A 24,229-nucleotide genomic window follows, 5' to 3' on the forward strand; every position below is an offset into this window, starting at 1 on the left:
TAGAGAAATGTTTCCAGAGTTCCGCATCTGAGGTTTTAGTTTTGTACTAATAACAATGATTTTGCATTTTAAAAAGTTCTAGCACATTGCTTTATGGCTGAAATGCGTTGAACAGAGTATTGCAAAAAAGTTCTGCAAAAAACATAATGATGCAACTCCCCCCTGGTTAAGAGAAATCAGTTATTCTTCAGCGAAAGAAGTACAAGGAACACATGTGTGACAATGGATCAGATCAGGAGATCATTAAGACAGCTGTATTTCAAAAAGTTTCCTTCTTCGATGGTTTTATATTTACCCTTCGCTTTTCTTTTCTTCTCAGATGAAAATCTCAGGGAAGTTTTCTTCCTAGCGGTCCCGTTGAATCGCCACTGTCTGCGTAAAAAAACACTACAACTCCCATTACTGTTGCGAAGCTGCGAACGCCATGGTTGTAGTTTTCCACAGATATCTTGGTAAGGCGTTTGACAATTCTAAAAACTACATTTCCCGTTAAGCTGAACTAGTTCCAGGAAATGTGACTCGCGTTTCCGTGGTTACTGACACATTGGTCCGCCGTTGGTTTCCTGCTTCACTGAGAGGAGCGGCGGTGAGACTGACTGGGAGACTTGAACACCACCATCAAAACTAATAGCACTGTACAATGAACCTGTTAGCAGTATCTCCTTCTCCCGATATCCGCGTCGTCACGGTCATACTGCTGGTAAGCATTTATGTGTTAAGGATAAAGAAAGAGCAGCCGGCTTCTTTTTGAGAAACAAGACCGAGCTAACGCTCGTTAGCCTACCTCTGGATAGTTAGCTGCTAGCTAACTGCTGGCACGAGACGTGGCTTTTTAAAGGGGTTTAGATAACTAACGAGCTGGCTCACGTTCTCCTGAAAGCATGTTTCTTTTTTCCAGGCTAAACCAAAACAAGCTCTATAACTAAGTAATCCACCTGCAGTGTCTATGTAACCGGTAGTGTAGTCTAACGTTAGCAGCTGTGTGATAACTTAACGTCGAGTAGCTATAAAACATCACTACGCTTCTTAGCAAGATACATTTTACTCATTTAGAACAGTTTTACACATCACGTTTCTTAAAAAGATGAAGAGGCAAAGTTGGTGATAACTTTGTTTAGTAACGGAGCAGCATCCAGTTAGCATACGTGCTATCAACTGAGTGCAGAGAGACAAATAAGTACTGTGTTTAGTTTAATGTTTTTTGAATGTGTTTGTCTGCTTTTATAAGATTAAACATCTGCATTAATGCAGATGAACGGATTGTCGGCTCCTTTGGGTGACTGTGAGTGTCTCTGAATTATGCTCGCCGGTTGGTGAATTCCTCTGTTGTGGCTCATTCTTATTGGCTAACAACCCGGAACTAGACTAAGTGGAGCAACATAGCTGGTTTGAGAGTTTGGGCCTGTGAAGAAAAACTTAAGACTTCTCTCCATATGCTGCAGATCAGTGTGTTCGCTAGTCTTCATGCAGAAATGGGGACTTTTAGTATCAGTATGCTGCCGTTTTACCCCAGGTAACAAAGTTATACAACTTTTTAAGGGATATTTTGTTTTATAATCCAGCAATTTTGAATGGATCCTCTAATTCTTCATATGCTTTAATTAAAAAGCTCTAAACTTTGACTGGCCACAGTTTCTCAAAAGTGAGGATTCACTGCAGAACTATCTCTCTCTCACACACATACTCACACGCATACACACACTTAAATATTTTTTTTGTGTATATGCATTTAAATAAGGAACATTTTTGAAACAACACTAAACTACATTTAGGACGGTGAAATTAAAATTGATTGATCTTTGGTTTTGTCGATCATCAAAAGTATCGTTTTTTTATTCCCAATAAACATTGAGTGGTGTTAGCTTTGGCTCCTTGACACCAAAGTTAAGTATAACCCTAGCCCACATTAGTATTTCTGTTTGTCATACTTGCCGGGAGGATCACATCCTGTTTGAGTAGGATCTTCTTGAGTCTGACTGAGATCACAGCTGTAACTCAAAGTCAATTCTTAGACTGGGACACAGATATAAGGCCGATGCCGAACCATATGAATGTCTTAAGGCATCATGACAGCAGGGAAGTTTTGTCTGACAAGGACTTGTATCAACACTTCAGTAACAGATATTTATTGGACAAAAAAAGAAGACAGAAGGATGTCAGTCTGTGATGAAAATAAAAAAATAGAAAAGGTGTTATAAGAGGAGAAAGTGACAGTGAATAAATACATTCATCCTTTTTCATCCAACATTTTAGGGGCCTTGTATATTCTTCAGAAAAGCAGATGTTTGGATGTATTATTACATAATTATGTTGCAATAGATCAGTTATCAAAGAATTGCTGTGTCATGACAAGATAGTTATCTGCACCTCCTGTGTATTCCACTGTGAACCCCCCCTCTTGTATCCATTGTTTGTTCTTTATGTTGAATAACTGGATCTTTAAAACTCTTGAGCAGCCTGTGTAAGGTGCAACTTGGAATTTCTTGGTGTTTTTAAAACCTTGAAATGTAACATTACAACATCCACAGCTCCAGGATGTTACATCGATCAGATAAGTTGTAACAGAAGATGTCTGACTAAAAGAGGATGTTGGCAGAAGTCAGTCTGGTTGTGAGTGTTGACCTTGTTTTTTGCATAAGGGAGACTAAAAGAATATGCAAAAGAACAGTGCAGTGGTGCCATTTAAAGGGTTTCTTTACCTGTTGAAACATGACTCAGTGTTGACATTGGGTCATATATGTAGAAGGAATGTGACATTGATTTTGATGTTGATGCCTTCTTGACCGAGAAAAAGCAGAACGTGTCTTTTTGGCTCATGTGGATGAAAGACAACAACTCCCAGAATGCACAGCACCACAGGTAACTTTCACTGAAGCTACTGTGTCTTTACAGTCTGACTACAACACCTACCATTCCAAGATTTCTTCCAGAAGGAATTCACATCTTTGAAATCCCTGGCAGCAAACAGACTTTATGTGTGCGTCCAGATGCAAACAGTGACATCATCGACACCATCACTCCGCCCGCAACATGCCGGTCTTGTTCCCCAGCTGATGAGACCTGACTGTCGGCAGCAGAGAGCTCCCAATCCGCCATCAGGCTCAACTGCTCGACGCTAAATTGCGGCTCATAGAGATAGCCACTAACATATGATTCGAGCACTAGACCTTCAAAATCCCCTTCATCCATATCAGTTTGAAGATGAAACATACCTTTTTTTCCCGCCATTCTTGGTCTCCATAGAGCCTGTCAGCATACAGGGATAGCTTCCTTGCAAGATGGCCAATGTTTAGTTTAGATTCTGGCAGTGAGGTTCCACCCACTGATCTGTAACAGGTCTGTAGCTTCAGTGGATTGAAAACATGAGGAACTAGTGATGTAGTTTCACCTCTGCTGACCAAAACAGCCTCCGATGATGCAAATGAGGCTTTTTACGTCATCAGAGGCTCCTTTTCAGAAGCGGAAAAGGAGATTTTTCGTGACTTTCCCGTCTTAATGGAAAATGAGGACGGCATGCGCGACCATTAAATTAAAAAAGAAGTACTCTCGTGTTTCTGAAGATACAAAGCTTAATGCAGTTAATGAACAAACAGGAGATATTCAGGTCGAGGATGAACAACAACAACAACAGTGTAATGCAAACTTTTCCTTGGTGTTCTTAAATTATGGACACCTGGAACATGCACATAAATAATGTGCTGTGACATTGTGTTGGGAATCCTGAGAGTGTAATTGGCACGTTGGCTCTGCAGGACCGTAAAGATCAGAGGTTGTATATTTAGCTCAGTACCAGGAACAACTTGTGGGTGAAATAGTCGGAGGCTGACCCAGTGGAGAGAATGTACATCGCTCAGGTTCTATTAGAGGTTTCACTGGAGAAGGTTGGAGAAGGTTAATGTTTGAAAGGACATCCTGGGTGCTCTACTGCTTAATCGTTGTTAATCACAATCATTGAAATAAAAAGTGTAAACAAACATGACAACTGTAACATTCTGCTCTGGGAAGGATGGAAGGCTGGAGCTCTCTGTCTTTAGTCTTATACTTCCAGAATATAATCTTAAGCGATTGAATTAACTCATTTAATCCTGTTCAAATATCTCTTCCTCCCCCCCCCCCCTCAGCTTTGTCTTTGATCGTTCTTCTCCCTGTGTGTTTGTAGGCGATGGGCCTGTCGACTCCTGGAAGAGCAGAAATCACCAGTCTGGACTCGGGCAACATCGATGACATCCTGAGTAAGGCGTTCATCTTCAGACTGAACTAAAAGGAATAGTTAGAGCTTTGGGGAAATAGAGCCATTGGCTAGCTGAGCAGTACAACTCAAGTGTGTTAATTGACAATCAAGCTGCAGCCAGAAGCTGTTGGGCCGAGCTTGGCACGTCGACAGGAAGCACGAGAAACGGCCCAACTCCTTGTTTTTCCTTTTCTAATCTCATTCTTGGTAATGAAGTTAATATTTTCCAAAATATCAAAACAAGCCTGTAATTCTCATCCGGGTCTTTATTGGGAGTTAATCTGCAGTCATTTCATTTTCTGCGTACTCAACAGAAATACATCAGATACTCACAAGATGTGCTCGTTAGAATATGTGGCTAAACTGTAAACAGCGCAGTTTATTATGGTCATGTTTCATATCATGTGTCAGACGTTGTTGCAGGTTTGACCTCCCTGACAGTCATCAGCTTTGCCTTGAATGTATACGAGTTCAGTGGTTTCTAAATGTATGTTTATGGACGGGTGGCAGTAGCTCAGTCTGTAGGGACTTAGGAGGGTTGGGAGGCGGAAGGGTCAGGCCACCTCTCGAGCACTGCTGAGACCCCCACCAGCTCAGAGGGGCCTCCTGTGTGCTGCCCCCACACTCTGACATCTCTCCATTAATGCATGTCCACAGGTCTTGTCTGTGTGTCACAAACCCGTCTCCAGAATAACAGTGTCAAATCCGAATTTCCCCTGGGGGATTATTAAAGTATAAAAAAATATTAGAGCCTCCTCCTTTTGATTCTTTTCTCTCTTCTCTCAGTGAATGGAAGTTGACTAATTAATTTGACTGTCAAAACATCCCTGAAAGCATTCTGTTATGTATAGAGGCTTACATTAGCTTGCTGTTTGTGTGTGCTTCCTTGCAGATAATGCTGGGGTGGCTTTAGTAAATTTTTACGCTGACTGGTAAGTCTTTACTTTCACTGCTTAAGCCATTAACCCCCCCCCCCCATAATAACATAACCAGATTTAGCTCACCAACAGTTGTTTTATTTGAAGGGTGTTCATGATAATGATCATAGACTGCACTCGCTCTAGATGTTATTGATTTCTTTTAAAGGATTTTCTCTCTGAGCGTCTATTTTAAATCGAATGTCTTCTGGCCTTGTCTTTAGAACAGCTGGATAATGGAGCTGGTATAGCCAACAGTCATTTTACAACATTTCCAAAATACTGCTCAACTGAGTCTGTTACATTTGATCAAGAAAAATCAATTTAATAAACTTTGAAATTATGGAAAAGTATTTTAACCCCCCCCTCCCTCGTCTACAGGTGCAGGTTCAGTCAGATGCTCCATCCTATATTTGAGGAGGCGTCTAACATAGTAAGGGAAGAGTTTCCTAACACCAACCAGGTGGTGTTTGCTCGTGTTGACTGTGACCTACACTGTGAGTATTACTGACCCATTTAAGACATTACCAGTCTTTCCTTTTCTTTTTCTTCCTTTATTTGAAGACTAAGATTATATTTATGTCAGCAACAGGACATTCTAGTTATTTTAGTACGAATCTGTAGTTTAAGTACCAGTACACAGTGTGGACCATACACCGCTTTAACACAACACATTCTATACGAAGAGAGAAAGAAAAAAAAAAAAAAGACCACACACACACACACACACACACTCCCTTACTATATTTGATGCACATATGTACACATAGATGCCCCGCACACCAAAGCGCAGACACATAAACGACCAGGCTCAGCCTTTTGAGATAAAGCGAATTAAAGAGAATTATTGATGACCTGCAAACTGTTTGAAGACTAATGACAAAACTGCTGCTTCCTGTGAAGACGGGAGGCTTAGAGACACCCCGCAGGGAGATTGACACCTGCCACACGCACACACACTCATTCTATGTGTGCAAGAGAGAATGTTTACTCTTGGTGGGGGGGCAGCTTTCATGTGGGAGATCAGAGCTCAGAGCTGACTGAAGGCAGTGTTTTGAGAGTGAGCTTTAACTGCCGACTCGGTCGCCGCTCGGCTCCTCATCCACCCATCCCCATGTGTCTTTACTCCACTCCTTCCTCTTCATCAATTGATTTGTCCTTCCTTACTTAACTTTTTCTCTGTGCAGCCGACATAGCCCAGCGGTACCGCATCACCAAGTATCCGACACTAAAGTTGTTCCGCAATGGGATGATGATGAAGAGGGAGTACAGGGGTCAGAGGTCAGTGGCGGCCATTGCCGACTTCATCCGCCAACAGCAGGTGGACCCTGTGAAAGAGATTCATTCATTGGAGGAGGTTAAAACTGTAGATGTAAGTTGAAGCACACGCACACATGAATCAGTGCTGTGTTTGTCATGATCAAATGAATGATGTCCTTTCTTTCTCTTTCCTTTTGGTTTTGTATTCAACAGAGAAGTAAGAGAAATATCATAGCTTACTTTGAAACAAAGGACTCCGATAACTACCACACATTTGAAAAAGTTGCCAACATCCTTCGTGATGACTGCACATTCCACGCCTCTTTTGGGTGAGACACGGCGACGCGTTCTGGATCCTCTTCCAGTAAAATCGTTCAAATGAAGCGCGTTTGTGTTTGACATTGTGATTGACTGGTTCTCTCTTACAGCCCTGTTTCTGAGCCCGAGCGCATCAACGGGGACAATGTTATCTTCAGACCCATGGGCGACAACGCCCCTGACATGATCTACCTCGGCTCCCTCACCAACTTCGACCTGACGTACACCTGGACGCAAGACAAGTGTGTGCCTCTGGTCAGAGAGATCACTTTTGAAAATGGAGAGGTTTGTCACCTGCTTTATTGATTTTATTTCTGTCGCTGCCTTGGAAGGCAACGTGTCAGAGGTGAAATGTATTGTTGCCTTTAAAACCAGAAAGATTGGGGGCGCTGGTGGCGTGGTGGCGGCGGTGCGCGCGTCCCCAAGTATTGAGGTATAGTATATATAGTCCTTGCGCGGGCGGCCCGGGTTCGCGTCTGACCCGTGGCTTCTTTCACGCATGTCTATCCCCACTCTCTCTCCCTAGCTACCCCATCCACTGTCCTCCCTCTATAATAAAGGCTAAAAAAAATGCCCAAAATAAATCTTTAAAAAGTAAAAAAAAAAATCCACAAGGATTGAAGAAATCTTGTTCTGTAAACAGAATTATTTAGACAGAGGAACATCAGGAAAAGAACAAGAATGGACTAAAGAAAGCCATGTTAGGAAATAGCAGTCACTGTAAAAAACGTACGACTCTTCAGTATGAGAGAGGGATCTGAAGGATACCAGTTTCGGCCAGGTATGCTACAGCACTGGCTGGTGCTGGACACCGAAAGACCCTGCATCTTAAATAGAGTTCAACAAACCCTGGCACCAAAGAAACAGGGCAGGAAGAGCACGGTTCAGGAAGTTTTAAGATCAAGATTTAGTTTTCTGCTCCACAAAACAATGTAACATGACACATGAAAACCCTGTGAGCGCTCGACAGGCTGTGACACCTGTAAGGCTTGGACGAGGCACATAATGGAGAGAACAAAACCTCAACTCAAGGGAACGATCTTTTTGGATCTAATGCAAAAAATGATTTTCGAGCACTGAGAATAAAGTCCCATATCCCACAGTCTGATCATAATATTCATATTTAAAGAGTTCTCAACATAGCTCATGAACGCTGGCGGTTCAAAGCTCCTGTTCAAGGTCAAACTGTGATAGCTAATATCTGCTGTGTTCATAGTTCATAGAGTCATCTTCAGATACCCATAAAGCTGTGTATATCTGTGTGTTTTCCAGGAGCTGACGGAAGAGGGAATCCCATTCCTCATCTTGTTCCACATTAAGGAAGACTCGAACAGTTTAGAGAAGTTCCAACATGAAGTTGCTCGCCAGCTCATAGGCGAGAAAGGTGGGCGTGTGTGTTTGTCGTCTCCTGTGACAATGTTAATTGCTAGTTGTCTTCTGAGCCAATCCTCTCGGCGTAGTAGTTGTTTTTTTGACTGCTGTGTCTCCTGTTTAGGGTCTATTAACTTCCTGCACGCAGACTGCGAAAAGTTCCGCCATCCTCTGCTCCACATACAGAAGACTCCTGCTGACTGTCCTGTCATCGCGATAGACTCCTTCAGACACATGTATGTCTTTCCTGACTTCCAAGACCTCGGGTAAGTGGCAGAAATAACTTATTTCTTTTTCTTTTTTTACATATATATAGAAGGATTTAGATTTTCTTGGGGGATGCACAATATCGTCAATATATAATAAATGGAAAAAAGTGCAATGGCTGGTAATGGTTTAATATGAAAAATAATATTCAAATACAAATGAAAAATCTGCACATGCAACTGTAATTAACAAATGAATCATCCGAGTGTCAAACTGGTGATATATATGCAGCATTCATTTGGACATTTTTGAGCAATTATAACCTGATGCTGTATTTGAAATTCTTCATAACAAGCTCTCCTTAAATTAAGTTAATTTCATTACACACGCACACACAATAACCCACTGTGCACTGAACACCACAGAAATGTCACACCTCCTAAAATCTGTCCTTTATGAATGGGCCACGACACCAGAGCTAATGTGACATGATTTGGCACGTGCAATAAGTGCTAAACTAATCCAGTCTAATATAATGTAATCTTGTTTATTCCCCCCACCCCCACCCACTCACTCACTCTGCCTCCCCCAGTCCACAATCACAGTCTGATCAGATAGACAGACGCCCCAAGGACTGACCATCCCTCCTCAGCCTAATTACATCACATCACCGCTGCATGTGGCACACAGCTTGTAATTACATTAGTGCATTGTATGTTATATATATATGTGTGTGTGTGTGTTACTGTGACACGTGGCGTTAGCTGTGACCAGGGACCAGCTCTGCCTGTGTGATATGACAACATCTCATGACCTGTCGTTAACGAGCGCACTTAAGAGGACAGCGCTGATGTGACACGTCCACAGGGACTAATGACCTCTGCTGCTGCCTCCGGCTTGTTGGGTCTTTTATCAGCTCTGACCTGCTCTGTAGCTGTAACAGGTCTGTCTTTAAAGCTGAACTTGGTGTGGAGGAATGGCTCTTTCAAACACAGACAATGAGGGTCATTGAAGAACCACTTGTACAAACAGTCGGGCTTTGAAGTGATAACTGTGAGGGGTTTTCAGCTTGTTTCATAAATTAGTTTCTTTTTCAGCACTTGAAGAATTAAGCTGAGAAGATTTAATTATTGCTACTCTTTTTAAGGCTTAATAACATTAACCGTTAATGTTAATGGAAGTATTGAAGGTATATATGAAGAGCTTCTTTTTACCACTTATCATTCGGGCCATCCCTGCAGAGTCTAAAAAGTCTGCCACTTCTCTGAAGACGGTACAGAACAGAGATCACTTAATCACTCCGTTCCTCCTCCGTGACATTCACATTAAAGTCGAACAGGCAGTCTGAATGGAGCTATTCTAACTTCTAAGGCTGTTACATGAGGTTTTTTTCCCCCTTAAAACAAATTTTCCAACAGCTGGATATGACTTCTTCTGTGTGACTCTTTGGTAACAGATTTGTTCTGTTGATGAGACTTTCTCGTACCGAGCAGGTAGTCCTGCAAAGAATTTCAAGAAGGTAATTTTTGAAATATTTAAGGAGACATACTGAGGGCGAGGCGGCATCTGCCAGCAACCTCTCTCAGCCTGGCGTAACAGTTTTGATCAAAGTACGCCATTTCTTTATCTGTACATTTGACGGGCATACAGGAAGAAATAAACGGATTTTAACTCATCAGTTTTGATGATTTCTGAGGCGAAGACGTCTGCACAGATCATTTTCTCCTCTTTATTTCTTCTAACACTCATCTGTGTTCACGATATCGAGGCTAAGAGTCAGGCACATATTTGAATAATTAAGAGGCTGGCTGATTTGACTGTCGGGTGGATTTGAGCCGTTTGTAAGGAGGAGTTTGGCACACCTCAACTTCACCTCTTTTCCTGACTCTAGAGGAGCCAAGTTCGGTGAGTCAGCCAGCGTAGGGACTGCCATTGTCGGGCTTCATAATGCTTCCTCAGAAACTCTAGGCTGAAGCCACTGAGACTACGTCCATGTGTCATCTACATTCTTCATGAGCGTGATCATTTTTCTTCTTCTGTTTGAATCTTGTGCAGTTTCTAGTTTGTTAATTCTAACTTGTTTAAATTCAAAATCAAAAAAAAAAAAAAGATGTATTTTTTTCTCTCTTTTGTAATTTCTACTGTTTTTTTCTCTTTTCTTTGTGGTGTTCTTTCAGTATCCCTGGCAGACTGAAACAGTTTGTGTTGGACCTTCACTCTGGAAAGCTGCACAGAGAGTTTCACCACGGCCCAGACCCCACAGACAGCACGCCTGGACAGGTAAGACTAGTTCAACCAGAAGACTGAGAGTTAATCACATCATGTCCAAGCTGACTGTTTCATACTTGTAATGTTCCCCTCACAGGAGGAGCCAGCAGGAGAAGTGGTCAGCAGCCCTCCAGAGAGCTCTTTCCAGAAACTGCAGCCCAGCGAGACTCGCTACACCATCCTCACAAGGGACCGTGACGAGCTGTGACCCTCTGCTGTGATCCTGTGACTCAATGCCACGCCCCGGGGTCAGGGAAGGGCTTAGGGTTGGGACAGAACAGCAACACCCAACACCCAACACCCTTACTGAAGAGAAGGAGATGTAGAAATGGAGAACGAGGAGGAGAAAATGGAGGAAACAAGAGAAGCAGTCCTCAACACAAACATGTTGGATTAACCTATATTTTCATAACTCTTTCACGTACAATTTTTATTTTGGATCAAAAGGAAATTGGGTAGAGGGGGGAAAATCGTGTGTGGGCAGGAGTTAGGGGCATCATAAGAAGTGTTTTTACTTTTATTTTTTTGGAGCTTGTAAATATGTTCGTGCTACATGGGAGTCTCAGTGTCAGTCTAAATTAAAAACAGAATTTCCTTTTGTTTTATTCTTTTCTTTATCACTTGGCTTTTTCTTTTTTTTTTTTTTGTAGAAAAAGAAACCAGAAGAGTTTGTTCACTCCAATTGTACGGTTCTTATCTGTGGGTAGTCCAGCCTGTCTTTTAGGAGATAGTCCTTTTAGTCTCACTGACCTCATGGCTGCATCTCAATATGATCGACTCAAATTGAATTCATTTTGTACAGCACCAGTAATTACAATAGGCCTGCTTGAGTAGCTTTCCCGCCATTTCTCTCTCACTCACACACACACACACACACACACACACACACACACACACACACACACACACACACACACACACACACACACACACACACACACACACACACACACACACACACACACACACACACACACACACACACACACACACACACACACACACACACACACACACACACACACACACATTGAAGGAATAGAAACACATTTTTAAATAACTGAGCAGGCTTGATATAATTTCAAAGATTGACTTGAGACAAAGCTACTCCGCCCTATGGAGATCTCTTCCCCCCCCCCCCCCCCCCCCGGTTCAAAATGGTTCTAGATGACGATGTCTCTTACAGTGCCTATACAAAGTATTACCCCTCTTGGACAGAAAATGTGTTAACATCAGCAGCATGTTCAGCAGCATCAGGTTGTGTGGAGGCTTCTCTGCTGAAGACCCTGGACATGGAAGGTTAAATGTATGCATCAAAACACATGAACTGTAGGAACATGACTCTTAGTGTGTATATTTCAATTAAGATGACTGCAGACATAAGCCAAATATACAGTCTCTTCATTAAACGGCCAGGCCTTAGTTCAATCCAAAATTAATGTCAGGACTTGATAAGCATGTAACTTGGCCAAAGCAGCTTGAAAGGAATTATTGTCCGGATGTGTAAAGCTGTTAAAGGCTTACTGAAGTAGCCTTCAGGCTGTAACTGCTACCAAAGGTGCTTTTATTGGGTGATTTAGGACACAAGTACTGGTGCAATCAAGACTTTTGTTCATTGTATCTCCAACCTCCCCAGGCCGTCTTACATCCTGATAACCTAACTACTGTAAAACAGTAAAACATTCAAAGTCAACATGGGGTGAATACCTTATAAAGGCACAGTATTTGCCATGACATCTCTAATGTTTGATCCCAGGAGTGAATCAGAGGAAAGAAATGATGTTCTTTAACGTGATCGTCAATTCATGGAATGGCTGTTGTTTTCCCTGTTAACCTGTTGATAAATGTTTCATCATGCAGAGGGAGAAAAAAACGACTTGGTATTTTCCAGGGTTTTATCATGCTCGAGGAGAAACAGCCCATGTGATCACGTTGGTAAAATAGTCTCCCACTTTCTACGAGTCCATTAAAACTGGTTTTATCTCTTTCAATGTTTGTGGTTTCGGTACAAGAATGGATCTCTGAGGTCTACTGAACATAAAATGAATCTTAAGACGAGGCCAGATTGAGAGTATGGGGGACCCTTTGCATAGTTTGTACTGCGCTCCCTGCCCTTCCATAAAGGCCAAAAAAAAAAAAAAAAAAAAGATGCCTGCATAGTGACATATCAGCCCCACCGACAGGAGAACAAAAGAAGGGAGGGGGCGTGTGATGCCATTTCTAAAACAGTCATCTCAGAGGGGAAGAAGAGTATAAAAACAATGAAAGTAAATTAAAAAAACATTTTACAGGATCTGGTGTTGTCTGCTGTTTGTATGATTGGCCTCTTCTTTGGTTCTGTTTTTTCTTTTTTTCTTCCAAACCCGTGACATTAATGCTGTGGTTATAAGAACAAGAAAAAAACTTTATTTGGCAGAAAATCCAAAACAGTTTAATCACGACATGGCAGGTTATTACTGGAGACCCTGGAGGGCTCTGATATTTGGCACTTTGGTAATTTTTTTGTGCAAGATTTGATCTTACACTGAAAACAAAGATAACCATAAACAGTATCATTTCTACAAACATCTAAGCAGGAACAGTTTTATTTACATCATATAAATGTACACAACAGGGATGTAAGGGACAGATCTTACTGTAATCTGAGACATACAGCTGTATTTAAATATGTGCATAAAGAAACATTGAGGCATGATTATTGGTAGACTTAGAAACCTTGATGTCAAAGAATATTGTAAAAAAAAAAAAGGTTTAAAAGATGTGAGTTTGAGGAGGAACACAAACAAGGCCTTTGTTAGTGACATCTGACGGAAAAGTGCGGTTTGTTGAACGGATCATTTTATTAAGTTCTTTAGATTTTTTTCAAAGAAGACTTCTGCTCAACGCTCATTTGAAAGTAAAAGCTGTAGTGTAGTGCATTAAGGTAGATTCATGTCCTCACAGGAACACTATTCACGCCTGAACATCAAAGAATCTGTCTCCTGAATAATGGTCTCACTGTTACACGTTTGTTTTACACCAGTGCTTGTTGACCGTATCTGATGCAGAGTGTTCTTAAGGCACGTGATCAGGATGTGCTTCTGACTGGGTTTTTTCTTTTTTTTGAGGACAAACTACAGGTGTTCGGTTATTTGTCCTTGCTTGACTCTGGTTTCGTCGCTGATTCACCTGGTGGTGCCGTAAGTTGTTTCATCTGTAGTTCCACTTGTGCTTTCTGGTGTTTCTTTACCAAGTTTCCCCCTGCAAACCCTAAGGCGCCCCCTCCCAGAGCAGCAGCCACCCCTGCAGCTTTGAACCCGGCCAGCAGTCCCAGAGGTCCTCCTAGTGCACCGCCCAGCAGCGCTCCAGCAACCGGCAACAGCGCCAACTTGTAGCCCACCGCCTAAAGAGACAGGAGGAAGAGATATGTTCTCATTTAACAACCGTAGACATGAACCTCTGGAGGAATCAGTTGTGGCTTCAAGACGGTGTGCGAGAGAGTTCGGACGAGTCTATCCTTTCATGATCACACATCACAAACTCATGGAAGGACGAAAGAGAGAGAGAGAGAGAGAGAGCGAGAGAGAAAAAAAAATGACACAAACAAGCCTGCAAATGAAAATGATGGTACATCAAAGCCTTTTCATTATCTGCATTTAAGAGAAATCAGAGCGATGCAGCCTGTGTGTTATTACGGCTGCTATCATCAGAGTGGAAGGTGCCTTTTGCTGATGACAATTAGTGATACACACACACACACACACACACACACACACACACACACACACACACACACACACACACACACACACACACACACACACACACACACACACACACACACACACACACACACACACACACACACACACACACACACACACACACACACACACACACACACACACACATTTGATTAACACTTCAGCATTAAATTAATCTAGTTCAAAAGCCAACGTTTCTTGTCCTCCCCCCTGGCAGTCCAGGGAATTTTAATTTCATCATGAGTTAAAAGGAGTGTGGGGCGCAGGTTGTAGAGGATGGAGGAAATGTCTTTGTGTGTGTGTGTGTGTGTGTGTGCGCGTCTAATGCAGTTTGACCTGATGACAGATTACAAGCTTTCAAACAGGTTAAAACATCTGACACCCCTCTCATCTGCTTTATCTCTCAGCAACCTCCCCCCTCCTGCCTAATGTGCACAGAGTGGTCAACCTTTAGTGCAGTTTTGGGGAAATTTCATTTAAACTCGCGGTTTATAAAAATAACTGTTTCGAGGCATTTATTTAAAAAGTTTGGACTGAATTTGAAGCAGAAGAAGACGCTTCATTCAGTTCACTTACAAAAAAAACAAAAACTCTTTTAAATGGATTCAGAGTTAAAGGGAGTTTTTGGTTTTATTTGCCTGCATTATCTAAAATCAATTCTGCTATCAAACACAAATAATGATAATTTTACTACACATTACAAGAAACCCAATAAACTAAGACCAACCCACTGCGCAACAATGTATGACAACGCGGTTCTCTTTTTCAGAGATGTGTCAAATTAGATCCTAAAAAGTGGGAACAGTTTGGCTCAAATTGGATCTACTTTCAGACCAATTCACCAAATAAATATGTGTGCAGGTTATCATGTTGCATATTAGTTAAAAGCAGTTCCTCCTTTTCTCTTGGGCACCACAAAATGAATTTAACTCACCTCATTTATCATTGGACGTCGGCAGATCTCTCAGTTACCAGGACAAAGTATAAATCAGCATGGATGGATACGACTAGCTGAACTGAGACAATGATTTTGTTGTATGAAGTGAATAGAAAGCCGTTTTTTAAACGCTGTCTAAAAAAAAAAAAAGCTGACAAAAACACAGTGTTTGATTTCTGGCTGTTTGCTGTGCAGTGGTCGCAGTGAAAGATGTTTTTTCAGCATGCAGAAATCCCGCCTGTGTCATCATCTCAAACTCTAAGAGTCTGTAATTACAGTGTCGTGACTTCAAACCTCCTTTCTGTTATTGCAGAATAAAATACAAAGTAAAGGTAGAACAACATCTCTTAAGATAAAATGATCTGTGTGTGTGTGTGTGTGTGTGTGTGTGTGTGTGTGTGTGTGTGTGTGTGTGTGTGTGTGTGTGTGGTTTGTAGATGTAATTGTACAAAAGCAGGTGATTCATTCTGAGTATAACAGATGAAAAGTTCAACATTTCAAGTGTGTAGTATGTGTGAAGAGCACTGAGTTGTCCTTCTGAGTTACACTCAGTGTTTAGGTGTGTATTGAAATGATAATTCAAGCCTGAATGCTGCTCTTGAAAAACTATTAAACAGTCATTCAAACCTCTTCTAAATGCTACACACACACACACACACACACACACACACACACTTGTCACCTCTCTATCACTCTTCCTCCCCTTCTCTCCTCTCTCTATTTCCTTAATTGCATCTTTCCTCCGTATTCGAGCCGATCAATAGGGACAAACGCTGTGGAATGGCTGCGAGGCAAAGTGCCATCGATCTCTCCATCTCCCAAACACTACACGCACACACGCGCACACACACACACACACACACACACACACACACACACACACACACACACACACACACATCAGATCATGGTGACACACACACATACACACCTTCCCCAGACTCTTGGTCCCCTCCTCCACATTGGCAGCGGCTGTGTTGACGTTGTCCTCAATGCTGTCAATCTTCTCCTGCTGGGACTGATGCACAGAGGTTACACACACACACACACACACACACACACACACACACACAGAAACACACACTCTAGCAAGCACATTCACCTACACATACATTACTGACAGGTGTGAAAGAGCAGCTACTTGTCATGTAAGGTGTTTTTGTTTTTTCCTGATTTCAGCTTCATGGCACAAGTTAACACAGGAGAGGTGTGTGTGACTGTGTGGAGGCTCTGGATATGTTCAATAGAGATATCAATGGGGGTGGGGTCCTGAGAGAGAGAGTGTGTGTGTGTGTGTGTGTGTGTGTGTGTGTGGCATTGTATAAATCTCATGAAATATTCAGAGTGGCAGCTGTCTCTCTCCATGTGAGGGCTGGCCGGACACAGTGACCAAACAACAAGAGCACTCCTCCTCTTCTTCCTCCTCCTCCTCCTCCTCCTCCTCTTCCTCTCCTCAGTTCCTTCACTCTCTCCTTTAACCTGCTAACGCTGACCTAAAAAAATAAAGTTTTCTCGCACTACACTACTCACAGATCAAATCTTCAAATCAAATGTTTTATTTTGTTTTCCTCCGAACACCGAGACCCAGATAAGACAGCTGTCATAAAATAAAGAAATCTGCATCGTTTCCTGTTTTCATGTTATTTGTACGATTGCCAAAAATTCCAAACACAATCATCTTACAAGCAAAAAAGAAAAAAGGATCTTACTTTCACATTGGAGACATCGTTTTAGCTTTTGTTCCTTAAGGGACCTTTGTTGCATCTCTTGTTTCCTTTAATACATCAACTAGTGAAGGCTGAAGTAACCATGACAAAATGTGTTTAAAATTAGTTTTCAAAAGGGAAAAAAAAATCATTTGTAAATTATCTATTTAGTCATTGATTTCACCAAAAAAGCTCTCGACTAAAGGTTGAAGCCATTTATAAAAAAATAAACTCTATAATCTAACAAGCTTCTTTTATTGTCTCCTTTTGTAATATGACAGAAAGTTTTGTTTTCAAGTAGTTATCCTTAAACTCATGACTTTGAAAACTCCACCTCAAGAGCTATTTCAGTACATGAGGCATTAAACTCCTTCAAAATGATCTGTCAGAACCTAAAACTCTGTACAATTCAATTCCAACCCTTGTAAGAAGTACAACCCTTATTTTATTTTGAAGAAACCTTAAAGACAAACCGAGAAAAGCCTTCAGATAAGAACTCAAACCGTTACTAACATGACACATTCAGAAACAGACACAACCACACACTCTCTCAGTATTTCCACCGAGGCTGAGCTCAGGAATATTACCCCCCAACGCGCTGTCTTTCACCCTCGAGACACAACAACAACATGTCTATGCTCTTTCTGCCCCCACCCTCCCACTCCTGTGTCTATCTGGGTTTTTTTCAGCCTAACTACATCTTCAATTTCTCTCTTCCTTTTTCTCTGTTAATCTCTCCCTGCTCTCTCTCTCTCCATCCCTCAGGATAGAGTGATAATCTGCGCCGTCTGTTCTCCACCTGCTCCGAAGTGTCCCTGGTTCCTCGCCTCTCCCCCTGTGGACGATCCACTTTACTCCCCCAAATCCTCTCTCTAGTCTAGTGCTCGATCTCTCCCCTTTCGCCTCGGCGGAGGGCCTCTGGGGCCCCAGCAGCACCGAGCGGATCTGCGTAGCCTCCCCTCACAGGAGCCTTACCAGGCAACACCAGCACACATGGTCAAATACACACACCACATCCTGGAAACGCTGTAGGCAAGCAGCCTCTGTCACTTTGTGTTTTGGCTCTCAGGAGTCGATGTGCACACATGTAGGAGAGAGAAATGCATACAGTGTAGAGCTGTGGATGTAGCAGCCAGGAAGCACAAAAGAGAGTTCAGAGTTCACACTCACATGAACGACCAGAGAGAACTCCGTCACTAAACCGCACAGCTCTTTCAGATCCTGAGGGAGAAAAACCCACCTTGTTTATTAGATTATGATGCTGAACACACATATCCAAGCTACAGTACGTCCAAACTGTCCATATGAATGTTTAACACATCAGCTAATGAGGGTAAATATAATTGTGGATGTGTGTACAGTAATGCAGCATGAAGTCAGCGAGTAGGAAGGACCTAGTAAAAGAGTTACATTAAATTATCTTGCGATCATGATCCAAAAAAAAAAAAAAGGTAACCATGGCGACGTAATCACAGGATTATCCCTCAGTGTTCAGAGTTTTGATGTCATTTAATTTAGACAAGTCGCCGTTGGAAAATCACAACAGCAGAAAAATCAGTGAAAGCATTTTGTGGCTTTGGTTCGAGGTCCTTGACTTGATCATGCGGCTTTACTGTCACCCTGTCAGAGCAGAGCCATGGTTACTGTACAAGTGGCACAGACATTTTAAATACCAGTGGAAATAGAGGATATCAAGTACAGAGAGGTTTTGTTTTTTTTTCAAAAACGACCGGTGGACAGACGTAAAAAAAAACAAAAAATCATTGATCATTATGAATATTAGATTCCATATTTCAGGTGGGTCTGGGACAGAGTGTTGGTGCTAATTGTTGTCAAAGCTAATTTAAGATTGCTATTGTAAACTGGGATTAAAAAGTAATACAATCCCTTTTGTCGTTTATTATCTTCTTTCTGGACGAGGGTCAGAGAAAATGACACATGAAATGCTGCTCCAGAACAGCTAAGGTTCGAGCTGTAACACCAGTAAAGCAATACGCAACAATAGCAGATTAATGTATTGTAAGAATTGTCCAAAATGTGAGGAATCATATGTTGTGGACATGCATACCTCTTCCAGGCTGTCCCAGGACTCAGCTGCGCTCTGATCCGAGGGGATTTCTGGGAACTGGAGCTGAATTTTCCTGCCCGACACCAGCTCCTCACCAACATCTTCATCAGAAGTGGAACTGCTGTTCCCACAACTGGATGCTTGAGTTGCAGGTGTTGGTGCAGGCTGAGGCGCGGGGTTAGAGTGCAAAAGCAGGAAATCTTGTGCAGCAGCTGCTGCCCTGTCTCTGACAGGTTTTACAAGCGCTTCAAGAGGGGCAGCGTCTTCTGCACGGACCCGAGCACACAGCTTCTCCATCTCTCTGATGTTGGCTCGGAGCTGCTGCGGGGACAACAGAGAGGAAGCAGGGGGACTCAGGAACAGTGGGTGTCAGGTAGGCAAATGTCAGAGCAATTAAGAATTTAAGGTAGGTAAGAGGTATTCACATACACTTACCAGCCTCTGATATATGGCCTAAAATATGGTATCACACTGACCCAATAGTTATTGATCAGGCCGGCTCGTTGAACCTACAGCCTCCAAATGTACTACGAGAGTTAAGGTGCTATAGGTTTAAACTGCTGGGGTCGCTGGCACATTGAGCTCCGATCTCTCTCCCTCTCTCTTTCTGTGCATTCACATCATATTCCTGCATGTTATTAACTGTAAAGATTAATGTACCATTTAAGTTATTTAAGATAAATGTTTGTGGAGGCTCTGGATCTCTCGTGTCTCGTAGGTTCATCTGAATCGCTGGTGTTGAAGGCCTGCAGCTGAGTCGACGAGCTAACAAAGAGTACGTTTTACCTTCTCTTTTGTAAAGTGTATGAGGAAATAACATTTGTTGTGAATTGGCGCCATACAAACAAAGATTGATTGATTGAATGATCTTTTCACCTGGTTACCTGGAAACGAAAAAAAAAAGTGCCTTTCTTTTGGCCCAGTTGGACACTGATGCCAATGAAGACAGCTCCAGCAAACTGAGCTACTGGGAGGGAAATGTGTACGAGTCTTTGTGAGTACGCGTTGGTGTCTGGGTTTAATAAGGTGCAGAGATGACGTTGGGGAACACAAGCCCCCCCCCCCTCTTCATCCCATCCTGTGCCCTGAGGGTGACAAGATGGGATTACAGCCCAGCCATCAACCCTCCGGGCCAAGGTACGACCTGGGCTCAGGGGGTCAAGGTGCTGCCGATAACACGTTCTGCTAATTACACTGCATGAATAAACATACCTGTGCATAAATGTGAAAAACACACTGATTAACACCTAGACAGCTCAGGAAGCTGTCAGACTGCAAATGAACCGTGCTCATCCCTAGCTAAAACACTCACTCAATAGCAGATATTCATGATAGAACAGCATCGACTGTCTCAGAGTGTATACGGGGGTACTGAGTCTGCCTTTGCCTTTTATCTCGATGGTTAGTTATGTTGTGCAAGTGGCGCAAATGTCAATCAAATAGTAGAGCCGACAGTTTGTCTCACAGTGAGGAAGGACAATAAAAGCAATAAAGATGTTTGAAACAACGATAGGCTGCCTTTAAAGGATGATCTATCTATTTGCATCATTTCTATCTTGTTTCTCAATCCGCGTAGGCTATGGTACATTAGCACACTTGTGCGCACACAAACACAGTTGTGTGTACACACACACACACACATACACACATACACGTGAACCAGAGAAGACCATGCCCTGCTCTGGATTAACACCATGAAGACACAGGAAAGCACTCGCATTGTGTCCCCGGGGTTTGCATGGTAATGGTGAGAGGATAGGTGTGTGCCTGTTAGGAGTTATTTCACCTTCAGAGACATGGTGGCTTCCAGGCAACAACTTTCCCTGAGGCATTTCAATCCACCATGTGAACAAGTGAGCAAGTACTTAAACACACGCACACACACACACACACACACAAGAGATGAACAGTTTCAGGTTTGGTAGAAGCTCTTTTCCTGTCCTGATTTTTCTCAGAGAAAGTTTAGAGCATTAAACCAGATTAAAAAAATGTCTCGAAGCATGAGCATTATGTGAGGTTTTTTTTTTTCCATACTTAAGCAGAAGAAATATTTCCTGACCTGGGCTTGCTAACTGAATATTACTGGGTTTGACAGATTAATTCCACTGCTGTAAAACGATGTGTTTTTCGATTCCTCATCAAGCTTAATGTATAATTAAGTATTGTCCAAAATGTGAGGAATCCTATGTTTGTTTTGCCTCAATTCTAAAGGCGATCTTAGACCTTAACAGAAAGTTTTGGTAAAGAAAAATAAAAAATCCTTAATGACAACTAGCAAAACTGATGTGCTGAGAAAAGCTGAGGAAAAAGAAAGCTCCAAGAAGAGCAAGTAAGTTGGACCTAGAGTTGATTTTGTCGATTGTGGGGTGGCTGGGTGTATTTGGTCATTCGATCCAGGGGAGACGTTCTCCTAAACCGAGCTTATTTTACAAAACTGAGCCAGACAATGGTTCAGATAATTAAAAGAAAAAAAGTATGTTCTGCAGTTGCATGGTCATGCTTGTTCAGGAATTTTGAGAGGGAGTGAGTCACATAATCTTCTAAACAATCCCCACATTCAGAAATCTGCAGAGCGCTGACTTTAATTTGATAAAAAAAATAAAAAAATACTGCCTCTGTGACGAAAAAAAAGTTGCCAGTTAGTTATTTGAATTTTGGTGTTATGAAAACAAAAAGAATAAACAACATGAAGTCAACAGAGTATGTCTTATACCTGAACAGTCCTGCTGGCATTGATGTGCTCCTGATGAAGGCGATCCCACTGGTGGCTCTGCTGGTACTGCAAATATGAAAAGAAGCGATCTGTTACCCATCTGTGGATTGGAAGTGAGAGAGCGGATGTGAGGGTGCGATCATGTGGGAAGCCAGATTTTAGCCATCACCTTCAGTATGTTATTGTGGTGTTTCTGCAGCCTCTCCAGGTCCGTGGGAAGAGCCACTTTAATGAACTTGTGGATCGGTGTCTCCAGGCGCCTCAGTGTCAGCTTGTTCCTTTCCTCCGCCATGTGTCCTGCTGACTGCCCACAGCCGACACCTCTGTGACACTGCACCTGCTCGCCTTTATCTCACCCACACTAATATGGGCAGAGTAGGATTTTAATAAATACGTAAGTCAAGTTAATTAACTCAGTGACGCATGCACATTTTAGCCAACATATTTAAAACTGGCACATCCATGAGACTTATTTAAAAAGTATTTTTAGTTAGAATGAATCAGTGGAGTATGACTTATTTGACGGCACGACATCAACACCGCAAAGCTGACTCGATCAATCAATGTAGTCAAATTATGACGTTTTTCACCAAGCAAAACATCCAGAGGTTCTTTGTGTCCTCCTTTCTAAATCAAAACGTACTTTGCTTTTGAAAGTTTGGGTAAGTTTTTAGATTAACAATCATATGAAAACATCACCAGTTTGTCACAGTTGTACTAAAAATAAAGCTGAATGAGTACATAAAGAAAAAAAACAATCCTTACACTTTTACTTTCATTGTTAATGGATGGATGGACTTTATTCATCCAAGGCTCCTCAGTGTTAAACTACGCCCACAGTGACATCCTCAGAGGACTTGTTTTGTTGTCCTGTTTTATGTAGGTGTATGTATGTATGTATGTATGTATATATGTATGTATGTATGTACTGTATGTATGTATGTATGTTTAGTCTTGAACACACACACACACATACATACATACATACATACATACATACATACATATATATATATATGTTCAAGAGTAAACATACATTTCATTTAACAAGATTGAATCTAAAATTTTTTTCATAAAAAGTAGTTAATCAAGAAATCTATCTCTTAATGTTGTAATTAAAATGGATCTATTTTCGATCTATTCATCTAAATATAATAATGTAGTAAAAGCAGGTGTTTACTACTTTATGATCCAGCTACTGTATCATCTCTTAATCTGAGAATTACTGCAGAAACATTTGGTTAAATGTTAAGAAAACAGTTTTGTTGAGTGACACAGCTGTCTTCAAGCGTCTAAACAGAAACTGATACTAATCACGATTTTAACATCTTAATACAGACCAGCAGTTTAGATAAGTGCGTGACACCTGAAGGTCAATGTTAGCTAATATTTACAGCATATTCGCTTTTAATCCAGACATTTATTAATCTTTTAAACCCTGAAACACTTTCTACTGTGGACCATGAGTCAGCCCTAACAAACAGAGAGACTTACCTCTGAAACTATGAAGACAAATCAATGTTTAGAACCGCTCTGTCGTTAGCCTCCATGCTTTTGTGAAAAGTAATTATATAATTATATATCCGTATTTTCTGCATCGACTTCAGTTTGTTTCTGACACTTTTCTTGTTTGTAAACAATTCTCCACCAGTAGTGCATCCGCGAATAACTTCCGACCTAAACCAGTGTCCGACAGCAAATCAAGTTCCACATTAGAAGTGTGGGTTTTAGTTTTGACAGAAAACAGCCTTAATCAGATATTTTGTTTATTTATAAAAACAATTATTAATAATACATGGGGGGTTTTTTTTGCTTTGCAATATAGGTTTTCACGATGTCCACTCTAATGGACATGTCTGGAACGTATTCATAATAATAATTATTAAAGTAACAATAACAACAACAACAATAATAATAATAATAATAATAATAATAATAATTCAACATTTCATGTCGTAAGTCTAAAAAAATCATATTTAAAAAATCTGGCCCCCTGATTTTATATTTCATGCATGAAAGAGATAAGCAGGTTTTCACTTTTTTATTTACTGAATCAGTTCTCCTGAATTAAAGATGTTTATTCCTTTTGCCAGTTACCAGTATGTTTTGTTATTGTTATCCCATTAAAATTCTCTGACAATTTAAAAAAAAATCATTTCATTTATTTATTTATTTATTTTTTTTCTCATCCAAATCACTGACTTGATTAATCTGTCTCATCTGACGTCTCCCTTACTGTCCTCCGTAAACATTGTCCATTGACTCCCTGTTCTCCCAGCAATAAGATAACTGATCCTGCTATAAATCCTCTATGTCCTACTTCTACTAGACAAAACCTAACTTCCGTCCTCGCTGCTCAGCTTCTGACCCTATATCTGCATAATGTAGGCCAAATATGTACAGTATGTTTATTAAAAAAAAGTATAATATTCATTTGAGAGAACTTGTAATAAGAGAAGTTTTGCTTTGACTAACTTTCACAAAATCAAA

At 41.4% G+C, this 24,229-nt stretch overlaps 2 protein-coding genes across 2 annotated transcripts; one reads left to right on the plus strand and one right to left on the minus strand.

Annotated features, from left to right (window-relative positions):
- The first annotated feature begins 504 nt into the window (after positions 1 to 504).
- Positions 505 to 11,216, plus strand: erp44 (endoplasmic reticulum protein 44). Its single transcript, XM_079342950.1, has 11 exons — positions 505 to 700; positions 4,160 to 4,232; positions 5,124 to 5,163; positions 5,530 to 5,645; positions 6,336 to 6,520; positions 6,622 to 6,737; positions 6,837 to 7,011; positions 7,999 to 8,110; positions 8,222 to 8,363; positions 10,482 to 10,584; positions 10,670 to 11,216. Exons 1-11 carry the CDS (start codon positions 641 to 643, stop codon positions 10,778 to 10,780), a joined length of 1,233 nt encoding a protein of 410 aa, XP_079199076.1. The 5' UTR covers positions 505 to 640; the 3' UTR covers positions 10,781 to 11,216.
- Positions 11,198 to 23,427, minus strand: stx17 (syntaxin 17). The gene is made up of 7 exons (XM_079342953.1): positions 23,234 to 23,427; positions 21,909 to 22,100; positions 21,740 to 21,805; positions 19,027 to 19,347; positions 18,129 to 18,179; positions 16,184 to 16,270; positions 11,198 to 13,954 (listed from the first exon to the last, which is right to left on the minus strand). Exons 2-7 carry the CDS (start codon positions 22,029 to 22,031, stop codon positions 13,700 to 13,702), a joined length of 903 nt encoding a protein of 300 aa, XP_079199079.1. The 5' UTR covers positions 22,032 to 22,100; positions 23,234 to 23,427; the 3' UTR covers positions 11,198 to 13,699.
- Positions 23,428 to 24,229: the final 802 nt, after the last annotated feature.

The sequence above is a fragment of the Symphodus melops genome (genome assembly GCF_947650265.1).
Source record: "Symphodus melops genome assembly, chromosome: 5".
Taxonomy (NCBI): Eukaryota; Metazoa; Chordata; class Actinopteri; order Labriformes; family Labridae; genus Symphodus; species Symphodus melops.